The 24895-nt window shown below is 41.9% G+C and overlaps 5 protein-coding genes across 7 annotated transcripts; 2 read left to right on the top strand and 3 right to left on the bottom strand.

Moving 5' to 3' along the window:
* Positions 1-954: 954 nt before the first annotated feature.
* LOC136942863 (calcineurin subunit B type 1) lies at positions 955-12445 on the bottom strand. Its single transcript, XM_067235880.1, has 6 exons — positions 12268-12445; positions 8156-8195; positions 2879-3055; positions 2117-2176; positions 1792-1976; positions 955-1147 (listed from the first exon to the last, which is right to left on the bottom strand). The coding sequence occupies exons 1-6, from the start codon at positions 12268-12270 to the stop codon at positions 1100-1102; spliced, it is 513 nt and encodes a 170-aa protein (XP_067091981.1). The 5' UTR covers positions 12271-12445; the 3' UTR covers positions 955-1099.
* Positions 12446-14076: 1631 nt separating this feature from the next.
* cnrip1b (cannabinoid receptor interacting protein 1b) lies at positions 14077-15469 on the bottom strand. The gene is made up of 3 exons (XM_067235878.1): positions 15291-15469; positions 14367-14511; positions 14077-14241 (listed from the first exon to the last, which is right to left on the bottom strand). Exons 1-3 carry the CDS (start codon positions 15467-15469, stop codon positions 14077-14079), a joined length of 489 nt encoding a protein of 162 aa, XP_067091979.1.
* A 951-nt stretch (positions 15470-16420) lies between these two features.
* Positions 16421-18052, top strand: LOC136942860 (catechol O-methyltransferase domain-containing protein 1-like). 2 transcript variants are annotated; one of them, XM_067235876.1, is made up of 7 exons: positions 16421-16476; positions 16555-16670; positions 16910-17015; positions 17101-17219; positions 17359-17413; positions 17502-17635; positions 17764-18052. In XM_067235876.1, the coding sequence occupies exons 1-7, from the start codon at positions 16422-16424 to the stop codon at positions 17914-17916; spliced, it is 738 nt and encodes a 245-aa protein (XP_067091977.1). In that variant the 5' UTR covers position 16421; the 3' UTR covers positions 17917-18052. The 2 variants fall into 2 exon arrangements, with proteins under 2 accessions (XP_067091977.1, XP_067091978.1); XM_067235877.1 differs by having other exon boundaries at positions 16425-16476; positions 16558-16670.
* A 606-nt stretch (positions 18053-18658) lies between these two features.
* LOC136942859 (coiled-coil domain-containing protein 177) lies at positions 18659-20413 on the top strand. The gene has a single exon (XM_067235875.1). The coding sequence runs from the start codon at positions 18659-18661 to the stop codon at positions 20411-20413; it is 1755 nt and encodes a 584-aa protein (XP_067091976.1).
* A 194-nt stretch (positions 20414-20607) lies between these two features.
* LOC136942858 (zinc transporter ZIP9) lies at positions 20608-24696 on the bottom strand. Of its 2 annotated transcripts, XM_067235872.1 has the most exons (7): positions 24215-24696; positions 23760-23865; positions 23281-23448; positions 23100-23168; positions 22615-22700; positions 22331-22465; positions 20608-22213 (listed from the first exon to the last, which is right to left on the bottom strand). In XM_067235872.1, the coding sequence occupies exons 1-7, from the start codon at positions 24308-24310 to the stop codon at positions 21962-21964; spliced, it is 912 nt and encodes a 303-aa protein (XP_067091973.1). In that variant the 5' UTR covers positions 24311-24696; the 3' UTR covers positions 20608-21961. The 2 variants fall into 2 exon arrangements, with proteins under 2 accessions (XP_067091973.1, XP_067091974.1); XM_067235873.1 differs by lacking the exon at positions 23100-23168.
* Positions 24697-24895: the final 199 nt, after the last annotated feature.

Raw genomic sequence — 24895 nt, 5'->3', positions numbered from 1 at the left:
GCAGATAAGTCTCAGAAGCACCTGTATATATATTCTCCAGAATTCACTGACATTCACTGGCTATTATCATTTTTTGTTAATTCAATTTAATTCCCATTGCCTCTAAACTGTTCAAAGGTAGTAAAATACAAATGCTCTAATTGATTTTTGTATAGAAATGTCCTTTAATGAGACTGCCAAGGATTGTCTCATGGTTGCACTCTGCAAATAGTTTCATTTTAAGTAAACCACATTAGTATGTAAAGACATACTGTAACTTTCTTGGCATCTATCGCTACTCATTTCATCACACATTTCATATTGAATCACCCTTTGCAAAAAAGAAAAACATTTAAATGTTTTTTCTCAATATGATTAGAAAGCCTAAATGATCTGATCAGTCCGAGTGTAAAATAGACAAGACGAAAAACAATATACAGATATTTGAAAGTGTCATTTGCATGTGTAGTGACCATGCCGATGCATCACAAACCAGTTCTCCAAAAAGGACAGCGATGGTAGACAATAATAATGAAAACTATTTTTTGGATATGTTTTGGTTGGCACTTCATACCCATCTTTTGAGTCGTAATGAAATCAAGTATACTTAGTAACATCTCGGCTAACAACACATTTCCCACATAGAGAGAGCCATTGATAATCCTAGTTGTTTTCTTATATATTTATATATATATATAAGAAGACAAGAACAAAAATAAATATTAAAAAAAAGAATTACAATAAAAAAAACGAAGGGAAAAAATTGAAGACAATTATTAACAAGACAACCTGCCTTCTTCTCCACCCATGCCCTTATATCCACTCAAAGATTCTCTTGCAAACAAGATATAGCTGTCCTTTAGTCTCTTAAAGTGCTACAACCGGGTTATTGAGAGGATCAGAGTTCAATAACACTTCAAAGTTGGCTCCACGATGCTCGTGTTTTTGTTTTGTTTGTTTTTTTGTTTTGTTTTTCAAAAAAATTGGCTTCACAGAGAGAGACAGAGAACACTTCCATTGAGATACGCAGGGAGTGCTTGCCAGGCGTCAAATAGATCTTCAAAGATGGAGAAGAAAGCGAGTGTCGAGGAGAGGAGGAAGGTATCAGGAGGAAGGGCACTCACACATCCACCACCATCTTTTTGTGTATGTCCAGGCCGCCCACCACCTAGAAGAAAACAGAATATTGTATCAACCCTAGCCTTGGTGTGAACCTGATACTCTGTAACTTCCACCTGTTCTCTTCCCTGGTTCTAAATAGTCTCCAACACAGACAAGCTGCTTCCCACAAACCTTGTATGCTCACAGCTGTCTTTTGAGTATAAGATTTGGAATGTTTTAAAGGTTGGAAAATAGAAAGAGCTCCAAACTTGTGACTGTATACTTATGAAAAAAACACTACCCTAACAGAACATGCTTTAGTTCATTGCTTGAAACACAGACAACTTGGGTTTAATAAAGTGAGTACCAGCAACATTGATTTATCACAAATATGCAAAATTAATAAAAATGTAAGAAATAGCCCATAGCAAAACATTCAGTCTATTCTCTGGGTGCCATCACTTATGTACCCACAACTAACTCTTCTAATAACTAAAGACATTTAATTGTAGACAATGGAAGCTATTGCAATAACATTTAAGGGGATGTAGTAATACTGTAAGCCATAGAAAATGCAGTCAGGGAGCTGGCACTCAAATTTATATTGCTCCCACTGAAAGAGCACCCTCAGCTTTTTGGCATGTCTGTTCTCCAAGGTGAGTGTGTGTGTGTGTGTGTGTGTGGGGGGGGGGGGGGGGGGGGGGGGCTTACTGCGCAGAACTCTTCAAAGGATATCCTGCCGTCTCCGTCCTTGTCTGCATTGATAATGGTTTTGTCCACTATCTGCTGCAGCTGTGTGTCCTTTAGGTTGTTGCCCACCATCATCTTCAGAACCTGGAAGAGCTCGCCGTTCGAGATGTAGCCATCCTTGTCCATGTCGTAGATCCTGAAGGCGACTGCAGATGGAGGATAGGTGGAAGAGGAAAGGGTTTGTTTCATGTTCCATTGCAGTAGGAGACCCACTCATAGAAGACTTACATTACCATTTCCACAGATGAATGCGTGTTCGCGCGTGCATTCTTTGAGCTTTACTTACACCGAAGCTTCTGTTCTTTGTCACCCTTGACACTGAACTGGGAGACTCCCTCAATAAACTCTGGGGAAAGAGGAATGCTTAGTCTACGATAAACCCAATATGGATACTTTTGGACAAAATTGTGGATGATTTAAATACACACATTTGAATCAATTTAGGCATAAAACCTTGACTTTCTGTAGTTCTTCAGATATTCCACAACATTCCTACCTGCATCAAAGATAGCCTACCAGCTGCACTCAGAACCTTGCTATGGCGTGTAATGAAATCTTGATAAAACAGACATCAGTTTTTTTTTTGGTAATACTTTCATCGTAAATAGACTGGGTAGAGGGCCAAGGGCCAAAGTCCTCATTTGTTTCCTGTGGTTACAAAGATCCTTTTGTTAATCTTGCAGTGTGATTAATGTTTGGTGAAACTCTGGCTACTGCAAATGCCAATCTCAGGCAGAATAACAAATGGGAGGTGTTCAGAGCCAGAGCAGTCACAGGTCCCATTATTGGTGTAATTTTATAAAACTATCTTTATTACCTAAAACTGAAACAACAATACAGTTCAATTGTTATATAAAGTTATGTAAAGGATGTCTACAGGTCTGCTTTGTCAAATTTAGCTGCTGTAATTCTTATGAGTTCTCTAAGTTCCAAAGAACGCACTTTTTTTTTAATTCAAAATGGGTCTCATTATATTTGAAACAAACAGTTACAACTCCTTGTTTTCTGAGAACGGCCGACCACATCTGCACGTTCATGGCACTGTTACCTTTGAAGTCCACCTCCCCGTTGCCGTCTGTGTCGAATATGTCGATGACCCTCTGCACCAGCGGGTTCTGTTGAAGCTCAGGCAGGGACATGAATTCCTCCACACTTAGCGAGCCCGAGTTATCTAGGTCGAGTTTCTTAAACCTCTTCCCTAGCCTTTTAATCTCATCAGCATCGACTGTAGTAGGAGACAAGAGAGAGTGGGAGAGGGACGGTCAAACAGGTGGACTAGAAGGGATTGTATTAGCTCATATACTCAAACAATGTGCACATACTAATCCCAATGTATGGGTCCACTGGAAAAGTCTTGTACCAGTAGGTGGTTCTAACCTATTTCAGAATGAAGTATAATCACCCACACAAAGAGTGGAATACACTGAAACATGCACACCAAGACCTAAATGCAGAATTAGTGTTGGAGGCCTTCCACCCCCACCAACACAGACCAATCAACACAACCGAAACCCACACCTGCAAACTTACATTTCCTGCCATCCCCCCTGGTTTCCTGTCGTGCCACAAGCTTCCCCTTTGCACCCTGAGTTCCAGCCATAGTTCCTAGGTCCTTAGCTGGAGAACAATGCTTCTGGAGCAACCCCACAGCAACAACAGCCACTTGCTAACTAATGTATAAGCTCATTCACATGAGTCACGTGATCTGGTCTGTCACCCTTAAGACTACTACTACTACCGGTACTGTAATCTGTGCTCCTGAATGGTATACAGCTTCTAACAAACAGACAGAGAGTAGTAGAAGGAAATAACAGCAGGGTGAAATGTTGACAATCAACAAAAAGGAGAGTGAACCACAAAGGGGGGCTGAAGAAGCAAAAAAACAAAACAAAGGAGGATGTGGCAGAATGATTTATTTTTTAAACAGAGAACGAGCTCAGGCAGAAACCAGGAACACTGATGAGAAAAGGGAGGGAAATAAAATAAAGGAAGAAACTTAAATTTAGTCATTTAGCAGACGCTCTTATCCAGAGCGACTTACAGTAAGTACAGGGACATTCCCCCAAGGCAAGTAGGGTGAAGTGCCTTGCCCAAGGACACATCATTTGGCACGGCCGGGAATCGAACCGGCAACATTATGATTAATAGCCCAATTTACTAGCCGCTCAGCCATCTGACCCCTAAATGTTTGTGGGTTTGACCGTGTACATTAGCACGGTGACTCATCAGAAACCGGAGGGATGATTTTGTTTGTGGTGAATGAGTGAAGAGAAAGCAGTGACTGCAGGCAAAACCACAGCAGACAACTGCATCTTTTACCAGACTCTGAGAAATCTACTACAGCATGTATGCAATCTGCCTCTCATAAAATCCATGTCATTGCATTTATACAAGGGTTAAAAAAAATATGCATCTGTTCAAATGTAATTCTCTTCGGGTGAACATAGTCCCTGATTTCTAATGAGCAGACTTGACGAAAACTGACCAAATCTAATCTTGAATGGGGATGGATAATATCTAGATCAAACTAAATCAGTGTTATGCCAATAAACACGGTACACATTCATAATTCACCCCCGCTACCTGTAGTTATGAAAAGTAGCAAATGACGGTACGTCACACAGACACGTGTACAAATACAGCCACAAGTGGTCCCTTGAAGCCTGTCAAACGAAGCCCATTCAGTGTGATTATCAGGGCTGCACATGCTGTTGGACTGTACACAAAACACTTCCTTATCAGAACACCACTTCCTGTTCAAGGGCAGATGACACAATCCTAGCTGATGACTGTGCCGCCTGTACAAGTAGCAGCAGTGCAATGTGGTAGAAGTAGACATTGAGTGCGACTGGCTAAAAAACTCCCAATTCCCTGCTCTACTGGTTGGAACAGTAGATATGTTTTATTGTATGACAAATGTTGCACTTAGACTAATATTTTGCATATTTTAGAACATTTCAATACCTCAATGGGGTAAGTGGTTATACCAAGTAGTATTTTTCATGTCCTATAGGACTGACCATGCTTGTTGTTACTGACCGCCATAAGAGGCCTTTTGTAGTAGACTGCATCAGAAGGGCCTCATTTCCTTATTCAATGTCCTGTGTGCAATATCCCATTACAGCAAACCTTTATTGAAAATGTACTTGTTGAGCCCCCTCACAGAAATATGTTAATGAGAGTCTAGCGATGTCATGTGTACTTGTCAGATGATTATGGAGAATCTCATCCTCCACCACAGAAAAGACCATTTGTTCATAAACGCTGTATGCACCCTCCACAGTGTTACTAGGCAACTGGAAGCCACTGGCCCCGAAACTACAACCCCTCCCCCAATATAATGAAGGTCCAAGTGGAGACTGTAATAGCAGTACATATATCTGCATTAATGGATGCGTGATTAGAGCAGTGGTGAGATTAAGGCACCATAATGACTGAACATGCACTGAGCATGCTGGTAAGAACAAATACAAATGAAGACATGGGGTATTAATCATCATTGTAATAACTTCAATATGCTCTGTACTTCAAATGAGAGGAAGTGTAAATGTTCTCATATATATATATATATATATATATATATATATATATATATATATATACACACACACACACACACAATTTCTGGTGCCTGGACTGAATTTAGAGACAGATTTATTTAGGTAAATTATGTAAATGAAGTCCTTGTCAATCCGAGTCCATTCGATTGGTATATAACAAACAATAGAATATCTTAATACATCAACAGAATATCACAGAAATCACCACTTGGAATAACCAGAATCATATAGTGATTACAAATGCTCTAAAATCACTATATATTCTCTATATAAGGCAACTTCATTTCTGCACTCCGACAACAAACACACCATAATAGTGAAAGCCACAGAAAAGCTACAGTGATACACTAGAGAGCTAGTGATACACTATATAAACAAATGTAAGTACTATACACACACAGATCCAGACAGTGTTGATAACCCGGGTGAGGGAAGGTAAACAAGAGAAGCCTCTTTGCACAGTACTGTAATTATGCTGCAGGGTCGACACACGACACCCTTGCAATTAGCAGAATGGTTTTTTTATTGAGCCAATGAGGGCACAGGGCTACAAGTAGAGCTAACGGATTGGAGGGTGCCGGTTGATAATAGCTCAGTATGGCATGTACTGATCTCAGAAGAGAATCGCTATTGCAAGATGATGACTTCCTTCACGGGCAACATTGGTATGACATGCAAAGTCCATCATTTTGTAGGATAGGTGAAATGTGATAAGTTAACTATGTCATTGTGAGACAATGGAAGCTGGAGAAAACAAGTTGAGGTGCACAGTTCAAACTGGTTGTCTTTAGGGAAGCAGCAGTCAGAACAAGGCCAAACCTGTTGACAGTGTGGTCAACAGTAAGACTGTGTAATATAGGGGTTTAAAAGGCAGAGGGACACAAAAGCCAATTTTTACACAGAATGACACACACACAGGCAAACAGACACACACTTTCAAACTCACAGTGCACAATTCTCACACACACACACCTCTTTCCTCTCTCTCCCCTCCTATCTAGGCCATCAGGGTGGAGGAGTAGAAATAGAGAGAGATATGTACTAGTCCCTCCATGCATTAGCAAAATTGCTACAATCACGCCGGACGATGCTAGCAGAGCTGTGCCAAAGAATGCTCCGCACACACTGAACTGTGAAAGCAAGGGGAAACGGTTTTATATTTATAGCCCTGTGGTCATGAGAAAAGCCCCACGTTCTCCTCCCCTCCAACACCACCCCCCCCCCCCCCCCACCCCCCACCCCCCGTAGCAGCCGTTGCTCCCGCCCTCAGGGAAACCCCTAGCAACATGGAACTCCTGCAACTCTGCTGTTTATTTTGGGACGGCTGAGATGGTTTGAGGTCACAATGCTCTGGTGCTGTTTGTATGTGTGCGTGTGGGGGTGGGGGTATGGATGTATGTTTATATTGTTATTATTCATATTATAAGCACCATCAGTTGGCCACTTGGCTGTTCCTAAAACATAATGTCCCGTAAACAATAAACAAGAGAGCACAAAGGCATCTCACAGTCATCTCAGACTTATGGAAACCTGTCTTTTCATGGGTCAGCATGTTGCAACTAAGATCTGCGTTGTGCTTGGCCCGAGCGAAGATGGCGCAGAGCCTACTTAAGTCATGCTGACCAATCATAGGCTTTGGCCAAGCTATGGGTGTTAGTTCAAGTATCATACCGCAGTACAATAGATGGTTTACAGCGAGTCAAGTCTAAGTGACTCTAACAGAGCAGTGCCAAGTACTCCTGGGCTGATGCCCGCTTGTCCAGGAGATTGATAAGGTGAACAGCTGTCCTACAGGAAGACAGCGAGAGAGTGAGAGGGAAATAAGAGTGTGAAAGGATGAGCAAGAAATAGTATGTGCAAGACCGGGAGGGAGTCAGTTGGCTGAGCGGTGAGGGAATCGGGCTAGTAATCCGAAGGTTGCCAGTTCGATTCCTGGTCATGCCAACTGACGTTGTGTCCTTGGGAAAGGCACTTCACCCTACTTGCCTCGGGGGAATGTCCCCGTACTTACTGTAAGTCGCTCTGGATAAGAGCGTCTGCTAAATGACTAAATGTAAAATGTAAGACAGAGACCAGGTCATGGCAAGTCTTAGGCAGATGGAAATAACCCAGACTGGCGATGACCTCTCCGCTCTCCTCCCCCAGGTCACCCCCAGGACCACTGGGTCTGGGGACCGCACCTGTTTATCTCCAGTCCCCTGACATCAAGTACCGCCACACAGCACGTACCCAAACTGCTTGAGCCCCCCGCCCCCTCCCATGTTGGTGGCCCTGATCCCAGGAGAGCTCTGTTCAAAGAAGTCCTTCGCAGCAAGGACTGTTGATATCAGTGCTGTGAGGAGCTGGAGGTTGTCCCTAGCTGTTTAGGAGATCCTTCAGGTCTCAGAGCTCATTAGAGGGTACACAAACTGATCCTACTGATAAAAAGAAACCGTAAAGCTGATTATGGAGACTAAGAATAAAGAAGTAAAATAGGGCATCACTACTAAAAATAGGGGGAAAACGGACTCCTTTGGAATTGCGGTTTTGACCTTTACAGCATGTGTGTGTGCGCGTGTGTATGTGTGTGAGTATCGTTTTTGTACAAGGACAATCACCTTCCCTTTATAGGTCAATAGACAATGACAACTTCTCAACTAATGAGAAGAATGTGTGTGTGTGTGTATGGGTGGGGGTGGAGGGGGTTATAGGACAAAACAAACTAACCATGGCCGTGTCTTGTGTGGTTATTTTAACAGTGAACAAGAGTCAAACAAAATACTTACAATGTGTACACATTTCCAGGGGGTAACTTGCTTCATTTCCCTAAAGAAGAAAGAGGAAAATAGGTAAGACGTGTGCATTCAATCATATTTGTTTGTACAATGTCAAAAATATGTGACTAAAGCTATTTTGGCGACATGAAAGTCTGAGCTCTATTTTGTAGACATATTTACCACAAACACCGTTTCACGTTAGATACAATACAACTGTTACAACCTGCAGGCGTTCGTTTTCTAGCTAAACCTGAAGCTGTGGTAAGCATGACTACTCCTCATTTTCATACCACACAAAGGCCTCTTAATACTATTGGGATGACTCAGGGATACCACTGAACACATCAACTGATTTTTCTCACAGTTGTGTAGTAGATTCAGACAGCAGCTTGGCTGTTGGCACATTTCTGATAGTGTTAACATGTTCTTTCCATATCTTTTTGCATGAAACTTTATTGTAACTACAGCTTGTGTTCCTGTGAACAGGAACAAAAAAGGAAACTGGCTCAGTGAAGAAAATTCCTTTCATTCTAGCACAGAATTCAGCTCATTCAAAATTCTTTACATACCCAGAACACCTGTCTAATTTGTTCACTCAATTCAAACAGAAGCAGATTTAGTCTTAATCTAATTTTAGATCAAATTTTGTTTAAGATTATGTTGGAAATTAAATTATAGATCACATTCTGCTGGATGAAACCATTTACCAGGGAGGTTGTATTAATTTCTAAACAAAATATTGTATGTAGCTAAAATGGACAACATTCCTGTGAACATTGCCCAAAAATCGCTCATTCAGAAAATTATTGTATTAAGTGTGCCAAGCTTATAATCATCTAGTTGGACTCAAATTACACCTACTAGTTAACCTTCAAGAACTGTCTCCCCCCCAGATGGCTTGGGTGGGCGGTATTAATACTGATCTACTACTTGATTCAAATCGGTTACTCATGCAGTACAGTGGGAAACATTTCCTAGACAAAGAGACAGGTACATTGCATCTGTGGTACCCTTGCTTCCAAACGTCGTAATGTATTTAGGAGCAGCGAAGAGCAAGAGGTTAGAAAGGATTAGCATATTAGTATTTTACTCTCCCTATTCTTCAGAGTGGTGTCCATAATTGATTGTCCCTTCACACATATTAACAGATTCTCATAAATCCTTAAATATCCTTACACTATGTTGACCATTCACGCTGCTCATTCTATTATTATTTTTATATAATTTTATTTTATATTTAAATTGTTGTATTCTTAGATTGTTTAGTTCTTAGAAATAGTTAAACTTTTGTACTTTTACTTAATTTAAGATCTGTATATGTTTAGTGTTTTGCACCTCCCTGCCACAGTAAATTCCGTGTTTGTATAACATACATGGCGAATAAACCTGATTCTGATTCTGATACAACCTCATCTCTGTTTAAGTGATATGTCACCTTTTCAAGTCACAGCTTTACAAGTGTAGTTGCTTGAGACCGATGGCTAGTTTACTTTGGCCAAGGCGCTGCCAGGTGAGGATTTGCCACAAAGGAGATTTAGTGTGAAGGATTACAGAGTTACTAAATAAAGCCAGGTCAGCACTGTGACTGGTTGTTTCAGGAATAAAACGTGTTTACCTTTTTACCACATACATTAGACACTTTAAGATTCTTCAATGTAAATGGGGAGAGGGCGGTATGGTATGGGCGAGAGGAGAGCGTGAAAGGCAGAAGGGAAAGAGAAAAGGGAGAGGGAGAGACAGTGTGTGTTTGCCGATCAATAATTCATGCTTCATTCAGAATCAATTAGACTCCAGTGCACAACGTGCGTTTTGCATGATTAACAGTCTGGCATCAGTGTGGTTTTGTCCGGTCTTTACTAGTCCACCTTAAAACCCAGCCAATTATAGATGAGCTAAGCCACAACATAAAGGACTGACAAGAGGTGCATTGCATTTTCTATGGCAGTTACTCCAATTATGTCAAAGGTTGATTGTGTGTTCTAAACTGTAAATGAGCAAAACAAGATGGGACGATGTTCTTGAACAACTAGTACCTATCCATTACTGGTGCCATCAAATCCCTGCCCTTAGTCTAATATCCAACAAAAATTACAATAAATCAGTCTTGACTGCTTTCAAATTAACTTACATCACTCATTGCTACGATTAATGCAATAGGCTTGATAAAAACGTATATATCCTACAGTATTTTATAATGGCCGTATATAGTATCAACCAAAATGTCTATAAGGGGTCTCATTAGGATTGAAGGTGTAGACGTTGAACAAGTGAATAGTCAACCTTTGCCTCAGATAAACATTCTGTTACCGCATGAAACTGGGAGAAGCAGAATTTGAAACAGGTAGTGTAGGAAAACTGGCACCAAGGGAGATTTGAACCAGCAATCTCTACATCTGCAGTCAAATGATCTACCAATACCCACATGTTGTGCAGTGCATGTTACAAGGTTTGTAGTTGCTGTCAAACATTCGTGTCTGACTGCAACACCTGATTGTGTTTCAACCACTAGTCCCACAGGCTTGATGTGTCAAGCTGTTTTGTTTGCCAAGGTCAACAGTCTTCGACAGGGCATGGTTGGCATACATCCAGTCCATATAGGCTGGCACAATTTCATAAATGAGACTAATGGTGCAGAAACATAAGACTCTCATTTAAGAGGCTGAAATTCAAATGTCATGTCCTCATCGGTGGACATACAGTCTTTGATAGTGAAATTACTAAGAGTTGTAATTTGATGGTGTCTGCAACTGTGTTAGCATGTTTGTGTGTGTACCTGAATGACCAGAAAAAAACACAACAATGTCTCATGAATTCTAGAGACAACTTAACTCAGAGGAAAAGTGCAAGCACTAAAGGATTAGAGACCGCCAAAATATGAAAATAATTACCAAAATCTCAGCAGGCTTAATATTCTTTGCTAATCCTCTCAGTCATTTCTAGGCCTCCCTGTGTCTGGCTAATACCTACAAAGCAGATGTTTTACAGACCCCAACGTATTAGGCAAACTAACACAACATTAGTGTTAATTATTCCAATGCCTTCATTTAGAATCAATGCATTAAATGCAATTAGAAAGAAAGACATGTACACACACACACATACATCTTAAATTGAGGTGTCAATAGATGCTACCTGTAGGCTATTATGTGAGTTGTGGCTGTAACGCAGAGGGAATAATCCCTGATTGAGTGGGCTGGTTTAATGGTGTTTTCAGGATGGATCATGACTTGTGCTGGTGATTCGCTACGGCTTTCATCTCCCTTAGATGCCGCATCTGTAGCGTATGTGGGTGGCGCTTGATTGCAAAGCAGCATATGGTCCTCCCTATATCAGATCATTCTACTCCTTTCCTTAGCGAGTGCGCGGCCTTGGTGTATGCTTTAACACTGTAAACCCGTATGCATGTGATGTGGTTGGCTAATTATGATTTAGCTTAATATTGGTCTTCACTTCATCCAAAAGTTCAGTAGGCTACTCTAAAACTACAGTAACGTAACATAAATTGCTGATTTTTTTTTACAAAATGGACCATGCTTTATAGGGACCAATACTTCCTCTTGTGCGTTCTTTTGGGCCAGTCGATCGATCCTTTAAAACACGAAATTATCCCGCTGGCAACATTGTTTTTTCGATTAGTTGTGCACTTGTATCAATGTTGCCACACTTTATGACGGACGCTTGCCCTTTCTGAGATTATCAGTGTTTGTTGTGATACATGCTTGACTGAAGGCTATATGTGCAATTTCTGGACGACAACCTGTTCACGAATGTGATTGCCAAACTGCGTGAAATTGTGTCAGCCTTGGCTGTCTATTCTGTAGGTATGTTACTTTCTAATGGATGCCTAAAGACAGAGTTTGCCCTCTTTGATAAGGGTAGCCTAGATGATTATACAGGGTTACTGTGTTGGAATTAGACAGCTATCTGGGCCACAGTCTAGGCTTCTCGCAATCGCATGAGATGCATTTAGAAAGGCATTCTTTCCCCTCGACAGAAATGACATTTCGCAATCAAATAACCCGTCCCTACCCACACACCCGGGCCTATGTGACAACATAGGAGGCCAAACCCCTGGACGTTTATATGGTTTTTGGTAGGTGAAAATGGGTGTTGGGACTTACCATCTTGCCGGTTGGATGATGAAAACGCGGTCCCGGGATGTGAAATAAAAACAAGGCTTTTAGGGTGTTTGAAGGCCGCGAGCTGATACAGAAAGGCGTCGCTTTTGATATTTAAGGGTTTGTCCGTTGAATTATGCCCAGCTTCTCTCTCCTTTACCGACGCTTTCACTGCAGTGCCATAGGAAGACCCGTAGGGAGGGGTCAGTAAAGCGGAGGAGGCTCGGTTTGACAAGGGCGGTAGTGGAGAGAAGGGGGAGGTGCAGTACAGCACATCCGGGAACCCGTTTCTTTTTTTTCAGCAGTTGTTCTCTTTTAGTATGTGCACCACTCAGTGGTGAAAAGCCCAATGTGCAATCAGGCTTTGTGTCTTGGCCACCTCAAAAGTGTCCTCAACTTTCAATTTTTTGCAATTCATACATGCATAATGGTATGGGATTAGTGAAGTTCCTAAATGATCTGAACAGGCTTCTCAAACTGATGCTGCATGGGATTCCCATAAGTGCTGAGTTTGTTCAACCCATGCATGCACCAATTGAATCATTGTTGTTCAGATAAATGATAATAATTTTGACAGGTGTTAGTCCTGTTCTTGATTAATTAAACTAGCAAGGCAAATGAGCTTCACCCAGTCTGATTTATCCCAAAGAGCTCCAAACCTTTGAGATTGAAATATATACTAGACTTAACTAAAGCTGAAGTAAACTTCTCGATCCACTCAATGCTAACCTATTAAGCTGTTTGTTAAAAGACAGGCAGACTTAAAAGTTTGACTTTACTGTCGAACTATTGTAGATATTGCCTCATTCCTGAAATGCAGTTATATGCCAAATTAGTAATGTCTTGATCATCACTTTCAGGATTACATTTCCCTGCTGTTGTGTTGTGTTTTGTGTGTTCAAGGAAACCAACCCTGACCATATCCACCTCAGTGTTACTATTTCTGTCTGTTAGAGACCTTAAACCCTTGGTGGTGTAGGACAGAAATAGTTCCTTATTCTTTGTAAAAAGGTCACACCACACGCTTTTAAAATATATTTACTATCCAAATACAGTACTGAACAACCACAAAAAGTTAACACTTATATCATATAAAACAAACCTTACAATATATGACAAACAACATCATTGATTTGATCTGTGTACTTGTTATTTAGCAATGTTCCATTTTGCAGCATTTCTTTATTTGTATCACTCTTCTTTGCAGCATATCTAAAATGCCTGTTTCTCAAAATAGTTAAAAAAAAAGTTTAACAACAAAATTAAAATGCATTTTTACAAAAATACATAATTTATGTGCATAATTTGTTACTGAGCATATCAAAAGACTAATATGAGAGGTAACAAAAACAGCTCACTTTTGAAACATGATACATGAATATAATTGGTCCAAGGATTTTGTACAGTATTTTTCACTGATACAAATTTCTTACAATGATTACTTTCAAGAGGTAGAAAGACAAGGGGCACTATAAATAAATAGCACACCACAATTATATGGCTACACAGTTATACACATGACAGTTACACAATAGAACAGTCTGGAAAATGTACTCAACACATGGAAAACGTATTTACTCTTTCATACTCACTCACTTTTTTTCTTTCACTCACTCACACATACTCACACACATTTACCTGAGGGTTAACAGATGCCACAACAGACGTCTACCTAGAGAAGTGTGATTGTCTTGACTCATTATAAGCAGAGCTTTTAATAGACTCCCTGCTGACAATGAAAAAAAAGTAATGTGAACTTGTTTGTCAGTTTTCTTTGAACCTGAATATCTTTGACCTTTAACACTTTGTCAATTACACAAACAGTTCCTTGTTGACCCACATGAGGGTGCGTGTCTCATTGGGCTTGCACTCATACTCAATGCAGTTGAAGCTGTTGCCCCACTGGCAGTGGTCTCTCTTGTTATAGTTATAATACTTGACTTGCCATACGGTCTCAAAAAGTCCTATGTCTGTGAACTGAGATACAATTACACAAAACACTTCAGGAAATTGTAACACATGGAGAAACACCAATTAATATTGTAAAATTCTGGTATTTGTAAAGTGCACTAAGATAGTTCTGAAATAGTATTGTTCATTACCTGCATGTTGATTTGGACAGGTTGTCTCTCTCCACTCTTGGTGTGAGTAACTCCCTCAGTGTCGTACACCCCACTGTACACCACTGATTGTGGGTCTTTAGACTGTTGCTCCAGGGGAAAGGTTATCCCGCCCACACTCATGGTACTGATGAGAGAACCCCAAAAAAACCGTTATGGAAACTTATCCACCTTTTGTCTGAGTTTTGATACCTGCAGAAGTGTGGTCCATAGTGTAACAGGATAAAATATTGCTTGTCACCAACAGATTGTACTAAATGTACAATTCCAAATAAGTATGGCCACCAATCAAATCCAATTAGCATGTCACTCCTCACCTGTGTGACACACAGTTGTTGAGGTGAGGAGTCTGCCATGCATTACCCAGTTCTCAAGATAAACTTGATTCAAAAAGAGGAGGGGAACAAAGTGTGTCCTGTAGGGTATGGAGATGGACTGATGGGACATATTATCACGTCAGTCTACTAACCTAAAGGCAAATGATCACATTACATAATTTTAACATTACAGTTTTTGCTACAAATGAGGGTTAGCCAATACATCCTGCCCTATCTTAATCGGTTTTGGATTTGACAGTCGGAAGACACAATCTGGCTCTGTCCTTGTCACCATCTGGCCAAATGCGTTACTTTCACGAAACGATTGTTCCCTTTTTTATACCTTTTAAAATTGGTACATGGGACCAAATGGCATGATTGATTATTTGAGGATATGTATCTGTTGTAGATTTATGCCGTAGCCTAGCTAAAACAACATTTACTGAAGCTATACATCCAAAACAGTTCAATACAAATCTTAATATTGTAGGCTATCTGCTTGCTCATTTTAGTATATTCGATCGATTAAGGTTTTAAATTGTTTGTCGACCTAAACTCAAAATTGCAACACAGTCTATATGCTACTCACGACGCGGTTGCCGCTCCGGGTTTGACAACCACTTCAATCTTGTATTTTGATCCCGTTAATAGTTTTATCGTCCTGGTTTGCCCAAACCTCGCGCCGTCTGATTTGAAAAAAACTGCACTATTATTAGGTTGCATCTTCATCGAAATCCCGATTTTAACCGTTTGTGGAACTTCGCCCATTCTTCGTCTGGATGCTGATCTATGACAATTTTCTTATGAACAGGCGGATCTGGGACGCAGGTGCGAAACACCTTCGAATGTCACAACCGATTTGACATTGAGTAGAATATTGTGACGTAAAGCACAACGTAAAAACATCGTTTAAAACAGAGCCTACTGTAATGTTCACCAAACCTGCCACCGTAATCCCATGCACACAACCATAATCCTCCATGTACCAATCCCATGAAAGAGAATGTTCATTCTTTACATTCGTCTAATGCAATATATCTCTAAAATAAAATAAACTGTTTAGTTAAACTGTTGGCCCATGGATTATGTAACACATGCACTCACATTTAGTTGGTCAGTTTATTGGGAACCTACATAACAGTATTTTATCATCATCAAATCGTTTAATTTAGACAAGCAGATTCTCCCGGCAGTTAAGGAATGAGAAAATTGTGTCAATAAAAAATCGATAATATCAAATGATGCGCATTTGTAGGATACCATGGCTGATGATACCATGGCAATGAACACGATAAAAGGACGTATGTTCGTAACGTTGGAAAGTACAATTTTAGTCAAATGTACAGCATTGAGCAACCAGGGCAAACCTGAACAAAGTGAACTTCAATCAACTTTTTTTTAAACTAAATGCTAACAATATAATAACCGGTATACATGAACAAGATCAGCTGTAACATTATAATATTTTCACAAATCGGTCAATATTGCTATGCTGAATAATAATTGAATACCATATTGACACATTATCATCTTTTTTTTTTTGTTAAACACACCCTTGTGTCATAATAATCAATAAGGTGAATCTCCCTTGGACTGTTCACCCTAAACAAACTGAGTAAAGTATGTGGACTTTCCTACCCTCTCAGTATAAATACGAAATGCATCAGCTTTCACTCTACAAACTCACAAGATTCTCCATCACAACTATTTGTACCTCAAAATGGATGGACTCATTAAGATGTTCCTTGGTTTAGGTCTTGTATTTTTACTTACAGGTAAGTACTGGAGAGGCTTTACTTTGTCTATTTAGTTTTTAACAAAAAACGGACTGGAAATTGTTCCTTTGATCCAAGCAGGTGCATCTGCGTTTCCTGGTAAGAGCCACAGTGGAGGTAAAGATGACCCTGTGCTTCAGTATGTTGTGAACAACTCACTGAGGGAGAATCCTGTCCTCACTAAACTCAGACAGGTAAAGAACATGCATACAAAAACAAGAGTAGATGGTTAACAATCCATGGTTTAAGAGATGAAGAGCCTGACCGGACCACTGTAGCTTTTACCTTATCAGACAATTGTAGTTGCAATGGTCAAAAAAGTAACCCATGCTGTTTCTACTCAGAGTTAATACAATTAACAAATAATTGTTTGATTTTTGTCACTGCAGAAGAATGTTACATAGAGAGCATTTATTCAACTTTTATGTTCCAGAAAACCCTTGAGGACCCATGGAGCATTATGATGGTTGCTAGTGAACAGGCCCAACTGATGGCAAATCTGCTTAAATTAATAAATGCCAACAAAACTATAGAAATTGGTAATTGGTCAAAATATTAATTTTTAATTTGTTTCAGACCTCCAGATGGAATTATATTTATATGTATTGCTTTTCTATTTTGCAGGAATGTACACAGGGTACAATGCGCTGAGCATGGCACTGGTGCTTCCTGAGAATGGCCGTGTAGTGGCTTGTGAAATAGATGACTTATATGTGGACATCGCCAAGCCTTTCTTTAAAGAGGTCCGATTTGCAGTCGTGTAGGCTACCACGTTCAAACATCATTTTTCCTGACCATATATTGCTCATAGAGCCCTGTGTCCTTGCCTGCATATTCAGCCCACTGCTTTAAACCATCTCAAACTTCTGTCTTTGCTCGCAGGCTAGAGTTGAAGATAAGATTGATGTTCGTCTTCAAACTGCTATAAAAACGCTGGGTGGGTGTCTTCTATAATAACTGTTTTAATTACCTTCAAAGTGAGGACATTCCTTTTTATTACATTTTTTATATTTTTCATTCACCAGATGAGCTGTTGAAAGCTGGAGAGGCTGGCACATATGATTTTGTATTCATCGACGCTGATAAAAGTAACTATAACAGATACTATGAGAAGTCTCTGGAGCTCCTGAGGGTAGGAGGAATCATTGCCATTGATAATGTGAGTACATCCTCCAAGCACTTCAACTTTACATCTTCAGGATGGTGTAATAATAAGATACTGTTCAAAAAACGTTGTTTATATTTGTGCTAAATGCAAACCTGTGCCTGTTCCTCTGTATCCTACAGGTGCTGTGGAGTGGTAAGGTGGTGGACCCTGCCCCCGATGACCTGGTCTCCAAAACCCTGGACGCCCTCAATAAGAAACTGCACAAGGATGAGAGAATTGATCTGAGCATGCTCACCGTGGGAGACGGACTGACCCTGGCCATCAAGCGCTAATTTAATACTAGTAAAAACTTCATTTCAAAGGACTGACTGAAAGAACACTATTGATCTAACTTTACATCTAGGAGAAGACGAATTACATTATCACATGCATGTGGACATTAAGATAATAAACTTCTAATGAAACGTATTGAATCTTTTTTTAATTGCCTTTTATTATGATAGCTTTTTAACATGTTATAAATTAATGTTTGAAACAATAATATTCTTATGCATAAATTAAGATATGTAATACAGCTAGGTAGGCTACTATAGGTACGAATGATTGAGTCTTAACATCACTGTCATCCTTCATTAGAGGGCGCTGTAGTAGTACAGAGTAGTTTTCTTAGGGGAAATGGTGCGTTAACTTTAAGATTGCCATGGTGACTGAAAGCGTTGCCAGGTTTTTTTTCTCCGACTCAGCAACGCCAACGCACGCAAGATAATCTTTTCATTGCTGCTGGTTTCAATGTCGGAATATAAATATCCTTAAAACCCTTAAAAATATCAGAAGTGGCAAATGTTGTTTGGTTTATTCATAATGTGTGTTACAGTACTGAGTGACCCAATCGAGCTATCTTAGCTAGCTAATGTGACCCAATCTAGCTTACTGTAGTTTAGCTACCCGTTAACAGTTGTTACTGTCAGTATTGAAGCTACTGTAGTAGAGCTAGCTAACTGGCGAGATAATGTAGTACTGCATTAGTTATAATGTAGTGCTAGCTAGTTTGCCTAGGCTAACTGTTAAACAACCATGGAGGTTAGATCGCCCTTTCCAATGCTGATCTTAGATTTAAACAACTTCGATAAAACTGAAGCTGATGGAAGCAGATATGTTTTAACCAGTCCTCGATCACTAGAATCATGTGCACGAGTAGGTGTCAAACCAGTTGAACTTTTGATACAATCGCTTAATGAGTTTATTGAAGAGCACCAGGATATTCCCTTCGAGACAGTGTCTATCCTGTATGAAGCATACGAAAAGAAGCACAGAAAGCTTTTGCGATTGTGTCGCGAGGATAGGGAAAGGATGATTAAACTGGCAGAGGATAGGTCTGGAAAGAAACTGTCAGCCTTGCAAACGGTTCTGGAGCTAGACAGTGAGAGCTCTGATGCCAAGTCTAGGAAAGATTGTGGTGGTGAAGACGATATGAAACCGGGAGCGGATCCATGTGTGGATGAGGGCTTTAGAAAAAAATCTGTTAGCCGGTGCAGGTCCTTCATTACCACTGACACCCGACAACCAATCAGGTTGAGAACAGATGACCACAATAACACAGTGTCTATCATGAGTTTGGGTGACCTCAGGCATTCACCAGCCACTGAGAGGCAGCTAGAGAGGCTAACCCAGTACATCAAAAAGGAGATGCATGTCACAGTGCCAGAGAAAGACCGCAAGATAGCAGCTCTGATGCTTGTGAAACACCAAGATGAGCAGGCCCGCCGGAAGCTCAGCCACCAGGAGGAGCGGGAGAGAGAGGAGGCCCGCAGGCAGGAGGAGCTCCACCGGGCTCGTGTCGAGAGGAGGAGGAGGAAGGAGCTGGAGCGCAGCACGCAACGGTGGCGCGACGAGCAGGAGGCTCGCAGGAGGCTGAGGGAGCGTCGGGTGGAGGAGTTATCCAGCCAGCGGGAGCAGGAGGTGCTGCTGCAGGAAGACCGCTGGAGGAGGTTGACCGAGGAACAGGAGGCCCAGCAGAGGGAGAGGACAGAGGCGGCGCGGACACGCGCGGCGGGGCGCAAACGCTACCAGGAGCATCTGCTCCAAGGCAAGGAGCGAGAGGAGCAGCTGCTGAGGGAGGGGGAATGGCGGCTGGCGAGGGAGAAGGAGCAGAGGGCCACGAGGAACAAGCTGTGCCGGGAGACGGGAGAGAGAACCAAGCTCCAACGGGAGAACCGCAGTTCTCTGTCGCACCACCTCCTCCTGAAGAAGAAGGCGGAGGAGGACGCGGAGGCCGAGGGCGCCCGGGCGAGGAGCGCTCTGGAGCAGAAGCTGAGACGCTCTGGGGAGAAGCACTCGCGGGTGACGGAGGCGCGGCTGCAGGAGCTGCGGGAGCGCGCCACCCGAGAGGAGCAGCAGGCCCAGAGGAGCCAGCGCAGGGCCCAGCAGCAGAGCCAGCAGCAGCTCACGCACAAGCAGGTGCTGGCCCGGCTGAGCCAGCAGCGCATGGAGCAGGCCACCCAGCACGTCCACGCTCAGCGCTGCCGCCGAGCCCAGCAGGCCGGCCAGGACAACCGGGAGAGGCAGCGGAGCCACCGAAGGCTCCGAGACGGGGTTCGCAGGGAGGAAGAGGCCGAGATGGCTCGACGGCAGGCACACGTCGCCATGAAGGAGCACCGGAGGGAGCAGTTGCAGGAGCGGAGGGAGAGGCGGCAGGAGGAGGCCCGCAAGGTGGTGCAAGCCTCCTTCCACATGAGGGAGCGGGTGAGAGAGCAGACGCACAGGCGCACCTTCGACCAGATGGCCCTGCAGGCCCAGCTCACAGCCTCCCTGGGGCGCATCAAACTGTGAGAATGTAGGCGAGGTGTACACGTGCACAGAGTCAACCCCTGAGATCCTCGTGTTTGTGGCTGGAAACAGGCCTGGGTGGTTTCAAATGATTTCTTTTGTATTCATGTGAATCATCACCTAATCGTAGCGCTTAGGAGTCAAATGTATTGTATGCAAGTCATGTTAATCAGACAAGGCTTGTATCATGATTGTAGTATTCTTCTAAAAGTATTTATGTGCAAAGTTAGAATGCAGCCGCAGTAGCTGAGATCAAGTATGAAAATGTTCTTGTCAGCCAAGCCATGTTTGACAGATGCATGAGCACTAGACTATTCCTATTTATACTGTTGCGATAATGCATTAGATTTAGAGGCACTTTGATGTTTTAGGGACATTCTGTAACTTCTAATTATGTGGTTTATGAGATGTACTTTTCCACACTTTTGTGCTGTAAAGCAGTAAGAATTGTTTTTGACACCAGTGTTTTCTGTAACTTAACACTTTTTTGCCCCCATGTGTTCAGGAGAAACACTCCTAAGCTTGTTTAGCCCTTGTGTTATCTTCGGGTCATTCTGACCCATCAGTCATTGTGACCCACCGTCGTATTGCGACAACTTTACCGCATACAAAAACAAAGTGAAGCATTTTCTTTTAAACCGTTGGGCTGTCTCAGACCCCCTTACATTGCAAAGGTTAAAAGAAAATTATTTGTATTTGTTTTTGTATTGGGTAAAATTGGGTAAACACAACGATGGTTCGTTATGAACCTTTGGGTCATGTGACCCGAAGGCAGCACAAGGGTTAATCTCCAATGCAAGATCAATCCATTTACATTTTATGCCAAAAAGTACCACATAATGAGGTCTTTGTTGATACACTGACCTCCACAATGATGTCACAGACATTAATAAGGGAACAAATCAGGTTAGAATGGATATGTTCAAAACAGCGATCATCTCTGAACGTGCCATTAATCTAACCTACTGACATATTCTTTAACAGAGGTGGACATTTGAGTGTAATGTCATATTTGGTGTAAAATTTCTCCGTTCACTTGCTTTCAGTATTGCCAATTACAGTACTGTTCAGTAAATTAAATAAACAAATACAAAAAAATACAAGGTAAATGTTCTGCCTTATTTGACTTATTTGCTATCCAATTATTGCTCATGTCAATATCATTTCATATTACTTTGTGGGATATCTTAAGCATATCTCTAAATAGAATATCATGTTCAGGGCAACAGTGCAGCTAAAATATTACAAAAACTCCCAAATTTTCAGCTAATTAATACAAAACGTTAGTTCAGTTACGAGCCCTCCATTTGTCAGTAAGTAGCTATAAGAATTGGGATTCCATGTATTGCACATTCAAGGTCATGGTCTCTCTTATCCAGGCTACAGCCAAGCTCAGGCAATATATAAAATATGATCGATCAAGAGGACCTTGCAGATAACCGTTTCTCATTCCTACACTTCATATTCACGCTAATACTGCATCAAATACATAAGACTCTTAAAACAAATACTGCACTCGGTGTGCAAGGTCAGTTTTGCTTTGTGTAAATATCAGTCATCATTAAGCCCCAGGGCCAGTAAAACAGGGAGCCCAGCTCCCAGGATGAGGGTGAGGCTCTCCATGACCCCCAGCCCACCCCCGTGCTGGTAGGATCCTGTCCTGGTGTGGTGAGGGCCGCGCTGCTGCCCCCTGCTGCTGACCTCTGGGAGGACGTGTACCGTGGCCACATACAGAAATGTCCCAGCAGAGAAGAGCATTCCAATCCCCGTGGCGCTAAGATGGTGCCGTGACGACCCTCCGGTCTGTAGAACAATCACATATACGGCATTACGTGCAGCCACATATGCAGCACAACCTCACAACAGGTCAGAAACATGCAGTATTGAACGACCACTTCTAATAATGACTACATGTCTTACCGCAGTCAATATGAAATAAGTGCTGATGGCGAGCACAGGTGCTGCAGCTGAGAAAGCTAGCAGATGCTTTTGGATCTGTTTTTTCTCTAAGCCTGCGTGCATCAAAAAGGAGACCAAGCCAAATGCTGCAGGAGCCTGGAGACATAACAGCAAGGGACAGAGAGTAGGCGTGAGGTGAAACCAAGGCTTGTTTGAAAGAACAATGAACCGGAAAAGACGACCATCTTTAAGTGTGTATAGTTGATACCCTGACACGGCAGTTAGCTGAACCATGAGAATCCTACCTTGTGAAGAATCACAGCCAGAAATACGACGACCTGAACCGTTACTTCAGAGGACGCGACGGCAGCACCGAGTGCTACACCGTCAGCTACAGAAGAAAAGAGAAACAGGGCACACATTTAAACGTCACAGTACTACATGCACTTTAATGATACGGTTTTTCTCACACATACACTTGGTGAGATAAGGTTATGACCATTTCTTTATCAGCTTTGAAGAACAGCCGCAAAATTGACACTTCTTTCTAAAAGTTCCACAAAGAGCCCTTGTGAAAAGGGTAAATGGCTGGGCAGTCACAAGATACGTCACATGAGTAAGTTCACAACTGCTCAAAGACTGTATGAGAAATATTCCGTGCTTGGCCTGGCTCTAACTTCAGTCAAACGTTTCAGACACATCTTATGCTCTATGTGTGCATTCTAACACATTTATCCAGCACACTGACTTCAATTGTATGTTCAGTTGGTGTGACAGCGAAGCACTGTACCTGCCGCATGCATAACCAGCCCCAGTGTGGCCGTTACACTGGTGCTATTGGACATGCCGGTCTGTGGGTCTAAGATGAGAACAGACATGGTGAATAGAACAGGAACAACAACAATTTCAAGGAGCCAGAAAAGCCTACTGTTGAATGAATCAGATATGGAGATCTAGAAGAAGTTATTTACCATGTATAGAGCAGTAGCTGCCAATTTGGTCAATCACAAACATAAGGGTGAAGCCGACCACTAAAGACAGGCCAATGAAGAAGCGCGCTGGGGGCCCCTTGACTGGGAGTGGTTCCAGGCCCTTGGGGTTGCTGTTGTTGTTGGCTAATGCAAGAGAGCAGGAAGGCCCTGGAGAAAGAAATGGTTTATTATCACCAACCCTCACCCAATATACATTGGTTGTGCAGTGGAACACAGACATATATCACAAAGTCGGGAGGGAGGACAGGTTCAAGGAGCTGAATGTGTAAGGATTGCTCAGTCCTTTTATAGCCCCATTCAAAGCAAATCTACATTTCCATACCTCAACAAAATAATGAACAGTTGGCAAGACAACCCAAGTGCTCATGCATTTATGCTTTGGAGCACATCAGCATACGGTTTAAACAGTGATGCTCAGACAAACAAAAACCTGTTTTTCTGGCCGGGGCGCAGTTTACCTCTCCACGACTCCTCCAGCAACTCCACGCCCTCGGGAATAATGATGGCCAGTGCTGTGCCACACAGAAGTCCTGCCCCCAAGACTGTGACAAAATGCAGCTTTTGCTGCATGAGAGACAACAACTAAGTGACACAGTCGCAAACGAGTATTTTCATGTGCATCATTGTCATTTAGGCTACTAATACGCATAATCACTTTGAATTCATATTAAAATAAATACAACTTACACAATCGAACCTTAAAATAGTGCAGACATTATCATTGCACTGGTAGCATTAGCTATGTTTTTTGTAATTGGGGTGAACAAACAACGCTGGCTGACCCTATGCTGTAGGTTAATATAATGAAGCAGGATAACATTCAACGAATATCATACATTATTAGAAATACGATTATTATCAAGAAGTTGCCATGGAGCAAGGCTATAAGAGAAGACCGTGAAAAATCCCTTACCTCAGAAAGTTTGATCAAAAGCGGAATCAATCCTAGTAAAAAACATCCGAAAAACATAGCAACGGATATCAAAACAATCGTGATTCCGCCTTCCATGGTTAAAGTCCTACGTTGCTTCTAATTGTTATTTTGAATCGGATCATTTACCATTTTCAAGTGAGCTGTCACACTTCGAATAAAAGCCCCTCTCGAGAACAGGTGGCGAACTTGTCATTGCTGTAACCCGTACCTGCTCTTTGATTGAACATTTCCACGTCACTATCACAAATGTAGGAACGAGTGCGGCTTGGTGCCTTCAAGACCGCTCAATTCGTCGAAATATCTCTGGCAACTCATGCAGTTTAGAGAGGATTTTTTATTCCAATAAGGTGTCTTTGTACCTATAGACCATGCATTAACATTTAGTGATCATGTCGTCAGCGGCTTCTTGCTTTATGAAGAGAACGCCTCCCCTCCTTTGTAGTACACAAACTCCTTGGTAGGTACACAGCCGGTTGGAAGTACATCCGGTGCGGTGCTTCTTGGCGAACTGAAGAATATGGGAGAGCTGCCAGAAACGCATGAGTATCACGAGTCTGCGCGTCGATTGTGAAAACAGCAACATGACTAAAAACGTTTTGGTTTTTTGCTGTCCTCAAAGCTTCCTACCTGCTCGACTTGAACGAAAGGAGTCGTAATAAA

This window comes from Osmerus mordax, chromosome 5, assembly GCF_038355195.1.
Source record: "Osmerus mordax isolate fOsmMor3 chromosome 5, fOsmMor3.pri, whole genome shotgun sequence".
Taxonomy (NCBI): Eukaryota; Metazoa; Chordata; class Actinopteri; order Osmeriformes; family Osmeridae; genus Osmerus; species Osmerus mordax.
The sequence above is the reverse complement of the archived record's forward strand: the minus strand, read 5'-3'. Positions and strand labels throughout refer to the sequence as shown.

Excerpts from the sequence above, each read along its gene's own strand:
- LOC136942858 (XM_067235872.1), bottom strand. The coding sequence starts at position 24,310 with ATGGAAGGCGGAATCACGATTGTTTTGATATCCGTTGCTATGTTTTTC. Across the intron at positions 22,466-22,614 it reads TGGCTGTGATTCTTCACAAG|GCTCCTGCAGCATTTGGCTT; the intron begins GTAGGATTCTCA and ends TTATGTCTCCAG. Across the intron at positions 22,214-22,330 it reads CTTATTTCATATTGACTGCG|ACCGGAGGGTCGTCACGGCA; the intron begins GTAAGACATGTA and ends ATTGTTCTACAG.
- LOC136942860 (XM_067235876.1), top strand. The coding sequence starts at position 16,422 with ATGGATGGACTCATTAAGATGTTCCTTGGTTTAGGTCTTGTATTTTTA. Across the intron at positions 16,477-16,554 it reads TCTTGTATTTTTACTTACAG|CAGGTGCATCTGCGTTTCCT; the intron begins GTAAGTACTGGA and ends CTTTGATCCAAG. Across the intron at positions 17,220-17,358 it reads CCAAGCCTTTCTTTAAAGAG|GCTAGAGTTGAAGATAAGAT; the intron begins GTCCGATTTGCA and ends CTTTGCTCGCAG.
- LOC136942863 (XM_067235880.1), bottom strand. Across the intron at positions 2,177-2,878 it reads CGGGGAGGTGGACTTCAAAG|AGTTTATTGAGGGAGTCTCC; the intron begins GTAACAGTGCCA and ends CTCTTTCCCCAG. Across the intron at positions 1,148-1,791 it reads CCTTTGAAGAGTTCTGCGCA|GTGGTGGGCGGCCTGGACAT; the intron begins GTAAGCCCCCCC and ends GTTTTCTTCTAG.
- LOC136942859 (XM_067235875.1), top strand. The coding sequence starts at position 18,659 with ATGGAGGTTAGATCGCCCTTTCCAATGCTGATCTTAGATTTAAACAAC.
- cnrip1b (XM_067235878.1), bottom strand. The coding sequence starts at position 15,469 with ATGGGCGAAGTTCCACAAACGGTTAAAATCGGGATTTCGATGAAGATG. Across the intron at positions 14,512-15,290 it reads CCCGGAGCGGCAACCGCGTC|TACCATGAGTGTGGGCGGGA; the intron begins GTGAGTAGCATA and ends TTCTCTCATCAG. Across the intron at positions 14,242-14,366 it reads CTGTCCAAATCAACATGCAG|TTCACAGACATAGGACTTTT; the intron begins GTAATGAACAAT and ends ATTGTATCTCAG.